The 20529-nt window shown below is 44.4% G+C and overlaps 1 protein-coding gene across 1 annotated transcript in view; it reads left to right on the top strand.

The window, feature by feature from the left end:
* Positions 1-20529, top strand: part of rerea (arginine-glutamic acid dipeptide (RE) repeats a) — a gene marked incomplete at its 5' end in the record, with an annotated part of 72112 nt that overhangs the window by 24625 nt on the left and 26958 nt on the right. The window contains 6 exon segments of the mRNA XM_080535036.1: positions 8616-8721; positions 11676-11772; positions 12902-13006; positions 18582-18630; positions 19187-19311; positions 19567-19666. Of these exon segments, the coding sequence (XP_080391162.1) occupies positions 8616-8721; positions 11676-11772; positions 12902-13006; positions 18582-18630; positions 19187-19311; positions 19567-19666 (582 nt within the window).

Raw genomic sequence — 20529 nt, 5'->3', positions numbered from 1 at the left:
GATGGGTAGCTTGTTAGCCTCGTTGAAGATCGAATTGATCATTTGTTTAATTCAAGATGGTGGAATGAACCAATTTGAGGAGAGACTCGTCAAGGAAGTTCGTCGATACCGCTGCGCTTAGACTACGCTGGAAGTATGAGTTACAGAGTGCTTGTGACAGTATTGCACTGCGCGGACTGCGTGCAGGTGACGCAGAAGCATGTAGAGGCCTTAATGAGAGTGTGCAGTGGGGTTGCATCCTCTCTCTCTGTCTCTCACACACACACACACACTCTGGTCTTCTACTCAGTGGTCCATCCAGTGGCCACGCTACAGTGCAGAGGGCCTGGCAGTCAAGCTGCTGCGCCCGCCTGTCTAGACACATGCTGGACAGCCCCCTCTAGCACGAGGAACCATGTTGTTGCAGCTGTGACTAGTATAATGCTGTACTGTGGTTGGTGGACTACTGGACGCCAGGCTCAAATCCTTTGTCTGTCTTGTATGGCTCAGCCACGTTCAGTGGGCGCACATACCATATTTACATCCACAATGATGCATCACGGCATATAGTGTGTGTGTGTGTGTGTGTGGGGGGGGGCGGCGCGGCATGTGTGTGCCCATGGGGCTCTTCTCCTGATACCCAGCCCACCCGGGCAGCCGACCCCCCCCCCCCCCCCCCCCTCCTGCTGCTGTTAGTGTGGCGGCTGCATTGCTGTAGAGCAGTGTGACGGTGATGCAGGGCCCTGGTCATGATTGTGTCATCACTAGAGAGACAGGGTCACCTTGGCAGAGGGAAGATAGGCATCTGGGAGAGTGTGCAGATAAGACAATGCAACACAGGATCTGCCCACGGTGCGAGCCTTGTTGAGGGCATCGTAATATATGCATCGCTTGCTGCTCTCTCCTTCTCCCTCTCCCTCCCTCCCACGGCTTTTGTGTGTGTGTGTGTGTGTGTTTGTTTATGTGTGTTTGTGTGTGTGTGTCAGGAGGTCATAAATATTCCTATCAGCTCTACATCTACGTGAGTAAACTGACCAGACAGCCCAACAAACACAGCAACGCCTCCCTCTCCTCAGACAGAGCCCCTAACAGCTGCTGTTACATAAAGCCAACACCCCCTCCTACACACACACACACACACTGCTCCTTCACTCGTCATCGATCCCTCCCTCCCTCCCTCCCACTCACAACACACACCCATCAGTCTCCAGCCATCTCACACACACTGCCTTCAAATATCCCTCTACATATGTACACACACACACACACAGACAGACACACACACACACACACACACACACAGACAGACACACACACACACACACACACACACTCTTTCTCTCTCTCACACACTTTCCTATGACTTGGGTTTATTTATCTCACCAGTATTCCCAGTACAGTAACCTAAATCCCATAGAGATGAGGCAAGCATATGCTCCAAAACCGCAGCCTTCTTTAGGGAAATGCAGCTTACAGATCTGAGAAGGGAAGAAGGGATAGAGCTTTGTAGGAGGGACTTGGTTGGAGGTACACTGGATACCTTGAAGCAGCACTGTTCACACTCTGCCGAGTCCACTGATGGATTAGCTCTGGCTTAACGAAGCCTTCTCATTTGCTTCCATTACTGCGCTCGATCACGCTGGAGCTCCTTTTCTGCTGCTACATACAAGAATCACACACAGCCTTTACAGGGGCCAGAATTAGCTAGCTGGGCAGGGCTCCAATATGACAACTAAGTACGCATAAACATACACATACATGATGTATGTACGCTACCTCCTATCCATGTCCCCCCTGACTATGGCTTAACACCCAGTTTTGAGGGGTTTGACCCTGAAGAGTAAAAAAAACAACAACAAAAAAACAGATTGAGCTTAGACGGGTATTATCAGGAGACCCAGGAGAAGCTTCGCGGTTGGCTGGTAACCCTGCGTGTCAGTCTCACTGTCCGCCAAGGGCTTGTGAATCCCGGAGACGTCGCTTTGAATCAGACAAATGAAGGGAAACGACTGATATATTGTGTATCTGAACGAAGTGGAAAACTAAAAATAGCTGTCCTGGCATGAGCTGTTTTGTGGTCCCCATTAGGCTCTGGATCCAGGAGCTGACTGTTGCACGGTGCAGATGAATCGGCTCGTCGACTCTGCATGCTGCTCGATACTTTGCTAGCGCTGTGGGATGAGCTCTCTGTTCTCGACTGTGTACTTGTGGGTGTGCGTTTAGATCATCTTAAGTGTCTGTCAGGTCCCTAATGCTCTGTGTGTTGCTGAATGCTCTTTATGGGAGTCTCTCACTCTCTCTCTCTCTCTCTCTCCCTCTTGTGCTCTTTCGCGGCGCATTCCCCCTCAGTCAGTCCTGCCATCTTGGAAAACCGTCGACAGTTTGTCCAACAGTATGTTTCTTGTAATTGGCGCCTCTTGTATGTTCAGCTCAGCATTGCAAGGAGGTAACATGTTGGATCTTTAGCCCACATCTTTGTGACACTGGTTGTTATAGCTGCTTATTACACAGATCGGTAGTTCATTTTGACAGTGTGTTAGAGGAAGGTGTCTTGTGTAACGTCATTTGTAATGACCACTTATGACATCCGTCGTGTTATATGCAATTGGCAACATTACAACAGTACGGCAGACTGTTTGAAGAAGGCATTTTACCGACCGCTTTCTTTTTTTAGTTCAGACATGAATATTTAACCCCCCCCCCCCCCCCCCCAATCTGATGCTTGTCTTGCATTCATCATGTCACAGTTGTAATGAGGATCTTTCTAAATCTATTTGCTCTTAGTGCGGGGGAGGGAGGGCCTGGCAGCGAGGCAGAGCAGCCACAAAGCGCTGAGTGATCATCTGGAGTGCTGTGACTCTTAAATGTCTAAGTGTGGCTGTCGTCCTGAATATGATTACAGCAGCAGCAGCAGTAGTAGCAGCAGCAGCCCCAGTCTAATGGATTCAAGGAAACGGGAAGCAGATCTTAATTAGTATTATCTGTGAGCTCTGCATGAGTCACCCCCTCCTTCTCATTATCCTCCCTCCTCACCACCACCACCATCCCCCCACCGCCTGAAAGACAAGAGGACCAGATAACATCCACACTGCCATGTTTTGTTGTGTGCCTTGTTCTGTGGGCACAATGCATGTGTCAATGAAAAGTGGTGTGTGTGTGTGTGTGTTTGTTTGTCCCCGAAGAGGGCACGAAGGGGGGAGAAACGCAGGTTCTGCGACAACTGAAAATCTCCTCACTTTGAACCAGCTAATGCTCATCAAATCCAATATGGAGCCAGGCTGACAGATGGGCCCACTGTGTTCAAAGTGAGGGGGGATTTAATATCTAAATAGCGCAGGCAGTGAGAGAGACACCCGGTGCTGAGCAGCACAAAGGTCCTGACAGCGCCGCCATCACAGCTGGGACTCTCCCCCTCCTCTCCCACTCCTTCCTTCCCTCCCCCCCTCCCTCCATTTGTTCTTGTTGACGGGCGGAGGAGGAGTAACCTGTACACAGGCTTTTGCAGGGGGGAGAAAACATGTAATCAACACTTGTTTACCATTATTAGTCTGTGCCTGGGAGAGGTATAGCAGTGCCACTAGCTACCAGACAGGCACAGTTACGAGGACAGGAGAGAAGATCAGGAGAGAAATGCTGCCTGTGACAGGCTGATTTAGAGGTGCTTTCTCTTACCTCTGACATCCTCCCCTCTCCCTGCACTCTCCAATTTATGTGTGTTTCCCGGGGAATGGTGGTGCTTAACTTAAAAGCCTGTTATTTGTCTGTGTCGTGTGTGTGTGTGTGTGTGTGTGTGTGTGTGTGTGTGTGTGTGTGTGCGCGCGCGCACACGCATGCTGGCTCACACACACAGTCTGCTGGCATTTTGTGTTTACCTGCTCTTTTGTCAATCGCTGAGATGTTGAAGGTTGCGTGAGCACAGCAGACCTCTTGTACCTTACACACACACACACACACACACACACACACACACACACACACACACACTGCTTCAGTGTGTTCCTTGTTGTCCAGATGGAAGTGTTTATTGAGTGCCTGTGCTGGCAGAGCTCTCTGTCTGAGGCAGAGAGGGTGGAAAACCCTCACAAGCAGATCCATCATCTTTGTGTGTGTGTGTGTGTGCGTGCTTGCGTGCGCGGGCTCGTCCTCCTCAGCTCCCAGCTCTCCCTGCCGCCCTCTCTCTCTCTCTCTCTCTCTCTCTCTCTCTCTCTCTCTCTCTCTCTCTCTCTCTCTCTCTAATCATATCATGTCTGAATAGAAGATTAGTCCTCCCAGATCCCATCTCTCCCTCTAATACTACAATAAAGCTTTTGTTCATTGTTTGGTGTTCACGCAGCAGAGAGGTTAAGGCACTTCCAATCCGCCTTGAACGGCACTTTTTAGCTGTTTTCTTGGCCGGGACTGTGTGATGTTGAGCAGCGCTCCGTTTGACCTCCCCACCTTCATCAGGATTTAGAATCTCCTTCCTGCCACCACCTCCTCAGGAAGTCATAGATCCTAAAGAGAGAGACACAATGACAGACAGACAGACAGAGAGAGACTGAGAGACTGAGACTGCTGTGGATGTCACCACTGGGACTCGGGGAGAGGAGAGTCACCACGTGGGTTAGCCACCGCCACGGAAGAGAAGAGTGGTAGAAAATGGAAAATAAACACACGTTTCCTCTTAGCGTGTGTGCGGGGGGCTGTCGGGGGTCTGGTTTTGCTTAGCCGACCGCTTGTGTTACAGTGTGTATGGGGGGAGGGGTGGGGGATACAACTCAAGCGCCCTTAACCCCCCTCGCCAGAGGTACAGGTTGAAATAGTTTTCCCTCGCTTTTGTCATGGCCGGGGTAGGCTTACGGCAGCCATGTTTTACAATCTCTCCAAACAGATGTGGGCCCTAGCGCTGGGAGGGAAGGGGTTCGCTGCATCTGCTGTCAATCATACCCTCTCCACCAATGAATAGCCTTGGAGGGTGGGGTTAGTCCACGATGATGTCATCTCACTTTGAAATGGAACTGCCGGAATCCACCCTGACCCCAGTGGCTTGAATGTACCTCCATAGATGTGGTGTCCCCCCTCCCTCCGCTTAAAAGAACATTGACTCAACAGCACACCAGTCTCCATATTCAGGTTTACGCTTTTGAAGCCGACGGATCTTTCAATGCAATCTGCCTGCTCTTACCGCGACAAATCCTCTCAACAAAGGGTCAAAATGACAACCCCTTCACACAACCCCTGCTCCCTTTTCACATTTAACCTTAACTTGTGGAGGGAAAGTGCCCCCTGTCTCCCTTCTATACACACACACACACACACACACCCACTCCCACCCTTTGTAGCGGTGTGATTCTACACAGTGGACAGTCCTCTCCGCCACTGCTCGGTGGCTCCAGTGTCGAGGGCACACAAGCGGCCAGACAAAGGAAACCGCACGGCCATTAGGGGAGCCAAGGGGCCAGCCAGCTTAACCAGAGTGAAGGAGAAGACAGTCACAGAGGGTTAGCTGGCCAACACACTGCATCTGTCTGCCTGCCTTCCCCCTCCGCCCTCCGCCCCCCCACCCCCGGGCTCTTCAGTCTGCCCAGGAATTCCACAGCACAGGGAGAACCACCAGGGGGGAGAAGAGTGGACATTGTGAGCAGCCTTAAGCATGACTCTCAGATGTTTCTGCTCAATGAATGGGGGGCTCTACTACCCTGGAGTGTTTGGTGTAAGAGTGGCTAGTTGCAGTTAGAACTTAGGAGGTTTCTTTTCTCTTGTCTTTCTCTCCCTCTCACCCTACCCCTCTTTTACTTTTGTGTCCCCCCCCACCTTCTCTTCCTCTCCCCCTTCTTTCCTTTCTCTCTTACTCTCTGCCTCTCGCTCTATCACTCTCTCTGTCTTTCTCTCCCTCATCCCCTCCCTCTTGCCCCCCCCCCCCCTCCCTGAGTAGTACAGCTTGAGCACTCTCCAGAGAAGAGAAGCATTCCCAGGGTTTAGAGAGCGGGCCATGTGAAGCCTCTGCTGTAGGACTGACAAAGATGGCCGCCGCTCTACACTAAAGGCAGCCTGGAATGTCCCTAATCAATTCAGCATTGTGGCTCCCTCCTGCCTGAGAGTGCGCTTATCTCCACTGGGGGATTCTGTGCAGTGATCTGCTTTGAGTGCAACAAGCACACTGAATTAGAACCTTGTTATGCCATGTTGAGACACCGGGCCAGTGTTTCACAGCTATGCATTTTGTGGAATCCATCTTCTAAGAGATGTGTTTAAAGCAGGTGTGTTCATGCTCTTACACCCTTAGCAAAGCCATGAGTTGTTTAATAGGAAAGAATGTCGATGTTTAGGTTACATGTTTAGTAACACTGTCTCGTAAACGCTTTGAATATGTGACAGTGGCTGGTGAAGGGGATGACAACAGCGAAGTCCCAAACAGCTTGACAAAATGACAAAAAAGGTTTTTGTTTTTTAAAATGTGCCCCATGCCCACTCAATATAACAGTTTTAGGATGACTAAACACGGTACTTAAAATCTGTCAGCAAACTCAGCTTGTTTTCAATTCACAGTATCATCTGCCGTGCTGCTTTGTGCTCGGTGAGTGTTGGTGATACAAGTCTTGTTTACATTTTAGGACGTGTTGAAAAGCAACGACTGTCATCATCTAGTTATGTGCAGTTATGTTTTTAGCATGTTCATATTCTATCAACATGTGGTGATGTGCTAAACATGCAGGTGTTAGATAATGTTACATAGCAATGTTTTTTTGTTCTTTGCTACTAGCTAGCTAGCACGATGGAGCACAGTCTGTTTGTTTTGGTTCAGGGCGATTTTCACCGCTATTCAGTACCCCCAACAAATAAGGCCTAATATCTTCAACTATTTTCAGTATTAAATACATTTCAGTTAGCGTGTTCAATACTTCTTTTCTGTGTCATTCCTCTTTATTGCACATAATGTTTTTTATGGATTGGAATGTTACTTACATTTCTTTAGCTGTGTAGTTGTATTGAGCTACCAGTGTCTGGTCTAAATGTCATCATGTGAATAGCTGCAGTGTAAAAATATTATGTTGAATTAAACAATTGTTGAATACTTATTTCCATCACTGTATGTACAAGCACAAGATGACTTACACTTTTTTGCGACAATCTCTTAATGTAACTTAAATGGTGGCTAGATGAGAGCTGGGCTGGCTGGGAGAAAAGGAAGAAGAATATGACATCATTGCACACATCTGTGCGTGTGTGTGTGCGCGCACGTATGCGTGCACGTGAGTGTCAGTGCTTAGGAATGCATCTGAAAGCTCATCAGTGTGGTGCGTTGTTGTTGAAACCCTGTGTTCACATAATCACACAGAGGTAGAGTAGAGTAATGTGGAGGAGAAGAGATGCAGGGAGGCGTTTAGCTGACTGACTGACGTGCTAAACAGCAGCTGGCACAGACTCACGGGGGGAGGGGGGGGTGAGAGAAAGGGAGGGAGGAAGGAAAAGGGTCTGTAAAGGGGAGAGGGGGAAGAAATAGAGAGGGGGAGGATAGAGAGAGGGTGAGTCAGAGGTGGGGGGACTGCACGTGCTCCACTCACCTCAAGTTCTCCTCCGTGACAGAACAATGAACTCAAAAGGCTTGAAATATCTTTACACTGACCTCATGTTCCTTCGCGCACACACACACACACACACACACACACACACACACACACACACACACACACACACACACACACAGCTATTAGCTGTACAGTGAAGCTTGTAATAGATGAACATGGTGCAGCTACCCCCCCCCCCCATCCTCTCTCTCTCTCTCTCTCCCTCCCTCGGTAGTGTGGTGGCTCTGTGGGCTTGTGCTGGCAGTGCAGTAATGTGGAGCTCTGTTAAAGATGGCTGTGATTTCTGGCTGCTGCCGAAGGGCTCTGTCGCAGCGTAGCCGGGCTGCGGTCTCTTTAATGTTCTTTTAAACCCTCTCAACGGTCAGTTGGGTTTGTGTGAAGGCACAATAAATATTTCATGTCGGAGAATGAAAACAGTGTTTTGCCCTTTTCGTCCCTGGCCCTGGCCTCAGTTTGGTTGTTCCTTTTTTCTTCTTTTTTTACGCCTCCTCGAAGCCCTCTCCTTGCCTCAGTACTGCCACCTGCTGGAGAGCTTAAGGAATTGCAGGCTCTCACTTACCTGCATTGCCACACAGGGCCAGTGGGTGGCAGCGCTCACAGGGCACCACTGCAGGAGGAAGGAGTAAAAGAGCCTATGTCCCTATCCATGAAGGATGGTGAAGCTGGTGGTGGGATTTATAGGTCATCCAAGTATATTGACATCACTTAAACATTCACATTAGGTCTAAGACATCAAGGGGAAGTGAATGTTCTTAATTAAATAGGGGAGAAATATAAGTTGATGATTCTTCTTCTCTCTTTTTTTCCCCCCTCCACATTTCCACACATGGGCTTCTCGCTGTTTACTTTATTAAAGCACTAAATGCTCTCCGATCCCTTTTTAATTGACTTGGTTTCACTGTGGGCTTTTTGGCAGGAGCCGGAGCGAATAATAAACAAGGAGCTGCACGAGGCTCTGTTTGCCAAGAGGCCAATTTGTGACGCTGTTAACAAACAAATGATGTCTGTTTATTTTATTGGGATTTTTTTTTCTTTCCTCATGCTCTTGCCCTCTCTTCTGTGTTGCAGAGTAAACGGGACCATCTGTTGATGAGTGTGAAATGGTACTACCGCCAGTCAGAGGTCCCTGATTCTGTCTACCAACACCTGGTGCTGGATCGGAACAATGAGAACGGTGAGAGCATGCCTTGTGTACACAAACACTCACATGCACATATTCAAATACACACACACACACCACTTCTCTTCACTACAGGGGATCTAAGACATTGCTGTCAACTGCATCCCAAACAGAACACTGTGCACTGAGAGCTCCAACCGTGGTGTCCTCTCTGTTCCCTGGGTAACACTCTCTTCAGGCAGACAGCGGGTCCATGAAGTGCAAATAACCTGTGCCGTAATGTGGTCCATGAGCATGCACGCATTCACCATCAGTAGAACTGGTCCCGGCTAACACACCTGTCTGATCCTCTTGAAGACAGTCTTGCTGGTGGATGCGCTTCTATTCTCTTTTACCCTAAAAGCCCCCTATTGTCTAACTATTTGCAACACTCTCGCACATAATGTTCTTGCTCGATCTGCTGCAGTCAATATTAGGGATGGGACGATTATCGTGTTTATCGTTAATCGCGATAAAAACACCCGCGATAACTTTATCGTGGAGAATTTTAATTAGTTGAATAATCGTCATAATCTTTTTTTTTTTTTTTTTTTTTTTTGGGTGAATTATTATTTTTAAATGACTGGACTTTTTAAATAGGCACTACCTTTTATAAACACTGCTTTGTCTGTCTGTTTTTATTGTATGTATTAATGTATGTGACCTATGCGTGTTTTTTGGGGGGGGGGTTAATATTTCACAGTGTTTCACAGAGACATGTACACAACAGGACATAACAACAACAACTAGTATCCGTGGGGGAGGTTATTGTCCCATTAATAGTAGAAAACTAGTTTTGCACTTTGTTATGCAGTACATTGTCCATAAACAGAAAATGTTTAAAAACAAAACAAAAACAAAAAAACAGGGGGGGGAGGAGGCCATGTCACATATCAGAAATAAACAGAAAAGAAAATGACACAACAAATGCCATAATATATGGGGGGATCACCCCCATCGGAGACAGCATCCATGTCTTACAGTCCTAAACACAGCGGCAGCACAACACCAGCACAGTAAATAATATTGTGACCCATACATTGTAGATCTGTTACACATTAGTCTTGTGTACTTTCTTGAGTGTAATCCACCAAACCTTTCATTACAATGGCAGCCAGTCTGGTACCAATATAATCTAAGAACGGAGACCAAATCTTATAGAATGTCTTTATCTTACACTTAGACCTATATGTCAGATATTCCATAGGAATCATATCAAAAATTACCTTGTGCCATCCAGCTATTGTAGGCGGTTTGCAGTCTATCCATTTCAGCAATATATTTTTCCTTGCACAAAAAGTGAGGATACACAGAAGTCTTTTGGAATGCATACCTTTAAGTTGTTTGTCTGGCAACCCAAACAATAGACACATGGGGTCCTTATCCAATGTAACATCTAGAATTAGATGAATTTTATCCACTATACCTTTCCAGTAATCATCTATATATCTACAAGTCCAAACACAATGAACAAAGCTCCCAACCTCGGTAATACACTTTGTACACATTTCCGATTTGTTATGATCCATTGTATGTCTAAGTTGGGGAGTAATCTGCAAACGTTGTAGTAGTCTAAATTGCGTTTCCTTCGTCCTATTACAGATTGAGATGTCGTTTGCCGATTGCCATATTAGTGACCAAGTTGCTTCATCAGTATTAATGTTCAGGTCATTATTCCAGTCTTTGGGCGTAAATGCAGGTTTGCCTTTATCATATTTCGAAAGTGCTCTATACCCAAGCCCCAGAATGCCTCTCGTCTTTCCAGCAGAGACTATCTCCTCCAGCGGAGAGGGTTGGTGACAGAGGCCAGTGTCTTTTTGGCTATTTAAAAAACTTCGTATCTGAAGGTATCTGAAAAACTCATTTCGTGGTAGGTCATATTTCTTACATAATTGGTCAAATGAAAGTAGTATTTCCGTATCATATAAATGTCTGATAGTAACCATCCCTTTGCTGTCCCACCGCTTGAAACCCCTATCCGTGGCACCAGGGGAGAAGTCTATGTTGCCCCAAACTGGCGAGAGGGAGGATGTCATAATCGTATGTTATAAATAAATAGTAAAATAATTGAGATTTCTCACATTTGCACTTTAACCTATCTTGAAGCTTTCAAGTCTCTAAGCCACAAGGCTAGCACTCAGTTTGATGACAGAAAAGTGTCAGTGTTCAAGTTTTGTTTGACAGTATTTTTTTCCTTTATTTATGCAGTGATACCTTATAATTTATCATTACCTTATTTAAGATTTTATTAAAGATTGTTATTTTTGTCAAGCTGTTTTTAAAATGATGTTAATGTTATTAACATGATTCAATAAAAATACAACAAAATCTAAGTTAAAGTGATTACAGTGTGTTTTATTGGCATTCTAAAAAAAAGTTTTTTTTTTTTTTTTTAATTCTCGCGATAATATCGTGGATCGCGATTATTTTGCCCACGATAATCGTGACATGACATTTTCTAATCGTCCCACCCCTAGTCAATATGGCTGCTGTTAACTGCATCACCGGCAATGATGTGACTGGAAGACAAATGTATTTGTCTGTATGTTGTTTCCTCGATGTACTATTAGGGCAGTCTGTCCTTACAGTAAGGCCTTGGTCTTTATTAGAATGGATGTGACGAGGCTGCGGTGTAGTCGCCAAAGCCCATTACAACTCCGCTCATTTGTCACTCACACATCCACGGTCATGTTCTTTCCTCGCTCATGTACCTTAACCCTGGGGTGTCACTGTACTATGTACCTTAACCCTGGGGTGTCATTCTATGGTGAGCATAAGATCATGTCCTTTCTGCAGAGGGCTGCACTGCAAAGTCTGTCTTAGTTTTGATTGGATTATTCAGTCATGTGTCAAGTTGACCTGTGTGTGTGTGTGATTGTAATGGTATGCGTAGGCCTGTTTGTGTGTCTAATGTGTGTTAATGTGTGTCTGGCCTTAACTCTGACTGTCTGGTTTCTTCTTCTCTACAGACACTGGCCGTGAGCTGGTCATCACTGACCCAGTGGTCAAGAGTCGAGAACTCTTCATCTCCGACTATGTAGATACTTACCATGCTGCTGCCCTCAGGTGAACAGCCTCTATTATTATTATTATTATTATTATTATTATTATTAGTAGTAGTAGTAGTAGTAGTAGTAGTAGTAGTATTATTGTTGTTGTTACACACACATACACAACATTGGCACTAACCTACATGTATAACCAAATGTTGCATTTAGTAGTACTAAACTGCAAGTAGTACTAAACTGAATGATATAACAGCTTGAAAATACCAACAGAAAAGTTGCTCTTTAGGTACAGTAGGCTACTGAGATTTACACCCTTAAATCTGACCCAGGTATTTCAGGGCCGGCGTGCAGATGGAACAATGTAACCTCCCTAGAACTCCTGACACAGGCTGATAGTAATCACGCTCTAACTCTCCACGCTTAACGCCAGGAAAGGGAGGACAGGCATAGTTATTGTCTAGATCTGAAACCAGATATTCTCCTCTCCATGCGCATGTGATTCTCTCTCCCCACCTCTCTGTTCCTCTCTGTTTCCTTTAACCGAAACCATCTGGAAGCTCCATCGCGGCAGGCACTCGAAGCCACGTCTCCCAAAAGCGCTGATTTCAGGGCAAATTAGCTGCAACTTCTCCTGCACAGAGCGGCCTTTGATTTGACTTATTATAGGAGCTTTAGATAAACGCAGGGAATTCCAGCAGGATGCTGTAATGCCCTGCTTCAACGAAGGCTGACATTCCTTTAATCTTGTGAGGAAGGTATTGTTCCTCTGCTGGACTGCTCCCAGACCACTGTGATGCCTATTATTTTGATAGGCCCAGACACTTGGTGCTGGACGTGAAAATGGTATCAAGATGTAGTTGGCAGTAATAAGGTTTGGAAGCTCACACACAGGTTGCCTTCCCGTCCAGGTCCCTGTGGTGTCTGCCACACTTCATCCAGCGCGGACGAGGGCGGGCTAACAGGTTCAGCCGGGGCCTATGGGCCCAGTAGTCAGAGCCTCATCTGTCACAGCAAAGTCAAACTGACACACAGTAGATACCTGCTGCTGAATGTGTCACCTCCAATAGAAAACCCCAAAGCCAGATGCTTGGGATGCATTACATAGCAGTGATATCAATGACGTGTTTGTACTGTACACCTGTGTGTGCACAAATAAAGCTAACTGTCTGTGTATTTCTGTTTTTCAGGGGTAAATGTAATATTGCCCATTTCTCCGACATCTTTGCTGCCAGGGAGTTTAAAGCCCGCATTGACTCCTTTTTCTATATCCTGGGGTACAACCCAGAGACCAGGTAAGAATTACTGAGCTCTTCTTATCGTCTTCAGTCTCAACACTCCTTGCCTAAAAACCCCTGAGGCCGTAGATGCTGCTGTGCCACAGGTGTCTGCATAGAGCTCATGCTGACACTGCTGTTTGTCATGCATTGCTGCAGGCAACATAATGATTAAAGCTAAACATAGGGTAATAGTCTTGTATGCCACAATCATGCAGGATGAACCATGGAAGCCTCAAGGTTTAAATGGTCTTATATCTACAGGCACAGTTGATATTATTATGTGTCCCACATTTGTTCTGGTTTGGATGATAACTCACCATGCACTGATTCAAAAAGCTCCAAAATAATGTCAACTCTTTTATTAGCACCTCAAGTTAACCAGCAAGTAATCACAGGGAATTGTACAAGCTAGCTGTACTTTGCTGAACTCATGTTCATATATATATTTTTTAATTTAGCTATAAAAACTGTTTAAATAAAATATCAATACCCCTCTGTCCCGCCACCACAAACCACCCTGCAAGGTCCCACCCTGCATCATTGATTGCCCATAGGATATAGGCCTAGTAGATGAGCCTGTAGTGAGGTATTTTCATAAATGTTACTATGAGATTGATTGTAGCATTTTTCAGGTAATGGTTAGTCCAGGTGACTTTTGTGTAAACTTCTTTGAAATGGTTTCTTACCTCTATTGCTATAATGTTTCATGATTTCTCTGGTATTTTAAATCCAGCTTTTCCTTCTTGACATTTCTATGGTTTCTTGGGAGTATTAGAGCATGAAATGTCTGTATTTATACCCTTTCTACTGGGCCTAAATGTAACGTTTCGTATTTGGGAGGATGTCTGCTCACAGTTTAAGATTTGCATGTTTTTTTGCTGCTGGAACACAAGTTGATTGTGTTGACCTTTTCATTTAGCCTATAAAGACAGTAGTCGAACTAAACATTTCTTAGGAACAATGGTGAATCCAAATGCTGTACATCTAAAAGTAATCATACATTATTAATCTAATACTTATTTAAAATCCCCAACTGTTTGTAATCATTCTTAAATTATTATTTGCCTGTCGACTGGCATTTACTTAAGCCCATGAAAGGTCAGTGCCAGACACTGTAATCATTTTCAAAGAGGTGGTCCTAAAGTTCATGGTTGCCACTTAAAATTCATTGTAGTTTTGCTACCTGCAACAGGGATTTCCCTGCATATCAAATTGAAACCATGGACATGGTAATTCAGCAGAGATACAGCTAAGAATTAGCATTCTTTCTACAAAGTTACATCATTGTTACATGATTATTTGCATTACGTGGCGTTAAAACCTGTTTGCATGACTGCACGGTACATGTAGGTAAATCTGGAATTATTGCTTTAGATTAGTTGTCTCCATTTTTAGTTCTCTCAATGTATCATCTGTTTGATCAAGCCGGTGTAAAGGGTTACAGTGGTACCTGTAGTTACATTGTATTTGCAGTGAACATTGCTGCTCTGTAAATCACGTAGCGGGGAGGGGGACCCAGTGCTGTTTGGTCGTGATTAGAAGCCCGCAGCGGTCGCTGTGATGCATACCCCACTGTTGTTAGTAGGGAACCCCCTAGTTCGGGGCCCCCTTCAATCACAGTCTATCATAGCGCCCCTCCCTCCCTTTCTCAGCTGGTTTGGTATGCTGAGCGGTATGTTTGCAGCCTTGCAATCCGGCCTTGTTTATGGAGCAGACATTCGAGGAGAGATGGATTCCGTGTCCTGCTGCGTGTGTCTGTGTGTAAGGTCGTAGCACATGCTCAGTCGGGTCTCTAGAAACGAGAGCTCGGTACGCCGTGCGTGGAGGCTGAGGTCACAGCACAAGCTCAGTGGAAGCTTCTCCGAGCGTTTGCGTGGTCCTCCATTTTGAGCACCTAGAAATAGGTGGGAAAGGGAGAGTTTATTCCAGCGACCACTGTAGGCAAACTGTCAACATCCAACCTAAGAGCTTTGGTTTCAGAAATGGACGATTTGTTCAGTCCTCGGAGGTAGGTTTATCAATGTATTGACATGCTCAGCGTTAAATCGCCAAGTAGTTTTCATCCCGTCTCAGTCGCGACTCACATTCCATCTGTCTACCGTAACGTGTTTACCTGAAATAATTTCATTATTTACGCCGAGTGTCTTTTGTCACGGCAATTAAATGCACATGCATGTTGATTTGTCCGTCTCGGGGCGCATTGTTATCGCAGATATTCCATGTAGGCTATGCATCGCTGCTACGTTACAGACCGTCAAGGTAATTCGCTTGTCTGTCGCCATCACCAACCTACATTGAGATATTTGGCTTTAGATTTCATGAAAGGGAGGACGCCATACACAGTACTATCAAAAACCACTATATTGCATGCTAACCTTTCTTTTCCTTATTTTGTAGCTTTAGGGAGATAAGAAGCGTGCTTCTCTGACTCCATTTTGCAGTAGTCTGTTCTCGTGTTTACAATCGAGATGACATGGCGTAGGGAGCAGTGGGGAGCTTTGTGCACCCTCGTGCTGCCTGCAAATTATGATAATATCAAAGCGTTTTAAATGTGCTTTAGAGAAATTGTTTGTGTGGCATTTTGGTGAAGTTTTGGTCTTTCGCTCTATTTCTGTATTATAATGACAGTGATCCAGTCTGCAAGGATTGGTTGAAATTGATGGAAGGGGCGGGGTTTGCTTTGATTGCGGTCCTTTACAGTAAAGTTAGACCATGCTGGATGACTGTTTTTGTATTTGTTTTGGTTGCATGGTAACTTCAGAAAGTATTGAGCGACGTATGGCTTTAATTTCCTGTTGTGTCTGGATTGTTAGAACTCTTGGATCTTGACATTTGGTTGCAAAAGTTGCAGTTTTTCCTCAGATATCATGCAGACAGATTTGAGGCAATGTTTCAATGGTCAGACTGAATTATTTATTTATTGCAATGGTTGCACTTTTCTTTCTTACATATAAGAGACAAAGATTTGATGCAATGTATCGAGATAATGACAAATATTGGCCCCTTTGTTTATGGTCAGGTATTTTACATGAACTCATTATTTTAACAGAGCGATACTGTCTGAAGGTGCCTACTCGTATGACATGCATAATAATGTACCCTGCACTTCATACAGATTAATAAATGAGTTTATACAAAAAAAGTGTCAACTTTTCAGGTTATTGATTCTTCCCTCCCTCAAATATACTCATGCAGCAGTCACACCTGTATTATGGGAATAATAAGACATACTGTATATCATTGTATTCAATGATAATTCCATGAGGTTTGTATGGAAGTTGAATCTTTCTTTAAAGAAAAAACAAATCCAAATGTAATTCACAAAACTATTGAATTAAAAACAACACAAGATCATACCATGTGCAGATGCTTAGAGCAGGATGCCCAAATGGAAGAATAGACACAAGTAAGCAGTCCCTTTCAGTCAGAAGGTGACCCTGTACACCTCTCTCCTGTGGCCATGACCTGAACCCAAGTATCTTCAGATACTAATTGTCTACGAATAAGCTTGTATAGCTCTGCATTGTCTTAACATGACAGGTGGAATGGCAGGCTATTATAGATAAGATGTACGGTAAGTGTATTCTGAAATATACAGTAGACTAACTGCACAACATAATGTTGGTTGCAAACGGATGTATGGTACTGAATGGTTCAGGTTGTATCAGATTTTTTATTTATTTGCAAGCAGTTGTCACCTTGCAACGAATGACTGACATTTTTACATTTTGCAGATCATCTCATACAATTTACTTGGCTTGAAATGGAATCACCATTTGTAATATTAGAGTAGCCAAGTTGGCTGGCACAGGAATCAACCCTAGTTTCTAATATTTCTAAATCTGATTAATTCTCAGATTCACTACGACTATTTATGTAGTAGAGCCCTCTAAGAAATATAGAACCTCAAAAATGTAATCCTAAATGTAATCCTACTCAAATCATTTTCAAGTATATTTTTATCAGTCCACAATTACAATGTAATTATTTTGTGCATTAAAGCCTAGATATCCTAATTATTACAGGCTTATATTTTCTTCCAGGAAACATGATTTTATGATGCATTTTGTGCCAAAACACATCAAATCACGTTTCCAGGAAGTAAATATAAGCTTGTCATTAGGATATCAATGAGGCTTTAATAATGATATTTTAAAAATATATATTTTTGGACTATACTGTTAGACTGATGAGATATACTTAAAAAAACATTGTGTGTCAATTAATTGCTCACTCCTATTGGTGCAGTTTTGGAGCAAAAGCCTGGACACTGCTGTTCTCTACGACCAGGGTTGGCCACTTGTAGGATGAATTAGATGTTTGCTCTTTCTTGCATTGGATCCAGTGTAGCGTGAATGTGTTTGCCATATTTTATTGCAGTATGGAATATTACTTTGACAACTTTCTGCTCAATTGTCAAAGTGTAGCCTAGCAGATGAGTGTTGGTGGAATGGGAAGGAGAAGGGGAGGGGGTCAAAAATGTACCCATCAGAGAGGTTGTGGTTGGAGGACTTTAAAGCCAGCAGAGGGACCTACAGTTCCCTCTCAGGTTTCAGCCAGGTCTAGTCAGCCTGCCCCTATGATTGAGTGAGAGCTTCTCTGGGCGCAAATCATACTGACAGTTTCTGGGCTGCTCCTCGCTTTGCTATATGAACATCACCACTGTTACCTAGGCAACAGAGGGAAAGGCTTTTCAAAAGGAACATCTTGTCATTTTCTTTAATCCACTGCAGCTGGAGATCGGAACCATATTATTAAATTGCAGTTGCTATGGTTACCAGCATTTGTACCAGCAGCCATTTAAGAGGCTCTCCCTGCATAGCCTACCCCCTCCTTTTTAGGGGATTCTTCTTTATTGCTGCATGTACAATATCAGCTCTGAAAAGCTGTTGAGCCACTGGCGCTACAGCCACCCATTCTTTCTGTATGTTTTTGTTTCAGGCATTTCATCCATGAGAAAAACAACTTCTACAATATTCCTTCAGATTCACATTATAATGAAAGAGGGTTTCCTTACATGAACAAACTTACCCCTCTCTAGGACAGAGGTATGACTGGTTACCTGTCCTTAATGATGAGGCTAGATGGCTCTCCCTGCTTCCTCAGTCTCCACAGCCTGTTATGTATAGATTACTATATAGAAATGCACATTTTACTGTACTTACACACTGTTTACAATGATGTCTTTTGATGTTGGTGAGTCGCTACTTGTAGGTCTTCCTTCCTAGCTACAGCCAACCCAGCAGCGAGCTAGTGGGTCCTTTTCTACCTCAATTGGTAATTGACTAAGATAGACGCTTTCTATTCTGGTCACATCACACAAGGGTCGTTAAGCTCATGTCCCCTACTTCCATAAAAAAAATACTAATTTCACTTAAGCTCCTTCTAGTAGTATGCATGGGTTTTTCAGGGGTGTAGACTGGGCAGAAAAGGTTTAGAAGCCATTGAGTTGATGACTCAAGGGAGAGGAACTACTTTGTGCCACAATTAGTTCAATTCACCTGATGAAATTAGGTTGCATTGGCCTGGAACGCCTGCAAGTGATATGAATTATTGTTTTGATCTAATAATTTCTTTCCGCTCTTTTTAGGCGACTAAACAGCACACAAGGGGAAATTCGAGTGGGCCCCAGTCACCAAGTAAGTAATAATTTACCTGCAGTACCCACCCTTTCTAACAGGCAGGGGTCTCCATGCACTGTACAACACACTGTCTACATTGGTTTGCATGTGTTTTGCATGTTTGCTGACTGGATGAACATCTGCTGAGTGTTCATTCAGATAAGTAGAAACATTGTCCAAGTTAGTTTTCACAACAGGTTGTCACGTTTTGGTTTGCTGTATTAGAGCTATCACATAATGTAGGCCTTTCTTTCAAGTGTTTGTCTACTTTTGGATTCGGATAATGCTAGCCAGCCATAGGCCTGCACTAAACGACACAAATGTTCCCCTTTTGAAATGAGTCTTTGTGTTTTGCCCTGAACTAGTAAAGAAAGTCACCGTTGCATTTTATTGTCTAGCATTTGTTCCAAGTAAAGAGTGTAGGATATTAAGTTGATGTTTCAACATGCATCACTGCTGCTCAGCCACTCAGTGAAACGCAGACGAAAAGGGTTTGAAAGCTGATATTTTCCTCAAGCCTGTGTGCTATTTGTAGTGTGACACCATCTGTCCCTCTCCTTCTCTGCCTAATTAGGCCAAGCTCCCGGAGCTGCAGCCTTTCCCCTCCCCTGGTGGCCAGGCTGTGACTGAGAATGAGGAGCTGGTCTGGATGCCCGGGGTCAACGACTGTGACCTGCTCATGTACCTCAGGGCCGCAAGGTAAGCAGCCGCCACCCGAGGGGACAGTCCAGTGGTGGTGGATGTACCCGGAAGGAAATGCTTGCAGCATATCAACATGAAAAACAGTTGCTCATAATCATTACCGTACATAGGATCTCAGTTTAATATCACTATATTTACTGTAACCCAAATTGTGTGCAAAAAAGCTTGTTAAATGTTCTTTGTTTTAATATTATTTTCTCATGACTCATCAAAAAGTGTTTTTCTCATGACTGTTCCATTGTGTGTTTCTAGGAGCATGGCTGCCTTTGCAGGGATGTGCGATGGTGGCTCAACAGAAGATGGGTGTTTAGCAGCCTCTCGAGATGACACTACACTAAACGCACTTAACACTGTAAGTTACGCAAGCCTGCAGGCGTAAAATCAAAAGCTTGAATGATCAGAAGAAAATAACCTTGTTGTTGTTGTTAACCACAGTTAACCACATTGTAGTTGTTGGTGATGTCAGAGTTGTGAAGCAAGAATAGGTATACTGCTGTGCAGTGCTGGTCTATAGCAGAATTAGGACTACTGAAATACCTGTCTCTGCTTATAAGGGGACCTCTGGAAGAGAGGGCCGTGATGAGGGATTTGTCCCCTGCTTTCAAAATAAATGCAGGGGAATCAAAAGAAGAATGAGATAAAATCATCATAAATAGGGCATTTATATTCAGACTCAGAAGCATTGAGAATTAAGGTAGCTGGCAGGTCACTGTCTCTCAACCTTGTATTCCATTTACAATTCCAATGAGCAACGCTTGTTTATTCTCAGAGGAAAGGCACCTGTGCCTTGGTGTTTTACCCAGTTGATCGGCTCAGAGCTGCACAGTTTTCTTCTCTGGAACAGAGTTTGTAGCCATGCCTAAACAAGTTCTTAAGATCTTGTCATGATTTTGCAGCATGTCTGGGTTGAGGTTACGAAAAGCTCTGTCCCTTGTTAGAAGTCAAATGTAGTAAAGGTCCCATATTATGCAAGACTCTCAGTCCTATACACATACATTTGGGTCTCTGATGGGCCTCCTAACACACAAACTCTGAAATAAACCAAACCAGTCTATTTTTTGGTGGGCTTTCAGAAAACATGTGATTCAACAAGTCGTTCAGATTAGCCTCAGTTTGCTACGTCACAGATAGGTCTCATTAGAGTCATACCACCTCCCATCTGAGTATCTCTGGTAAATGTAAGTATGTAAAAAATAACTGTGCTGTGTGTTTCAT

This window comes from Nansenia antarctica (genome assembly GCF_963989245.1).
Source record: "Nansenia antarctica genome assembly, chromosome: 6".
Taxonomy (NCBI): domain Eukaryota; kingdom Metazoa; phylum Chordata; class Actinopteri; order Argentiniformes; family Microstomatidae; genus Nansenia; species Nansenia antarctica.
The sequence above is the reverse complement of the archived record's forward strand: the minus strand, read 5'-3'. Positions and strand labels throughout refer to the sequence as shown.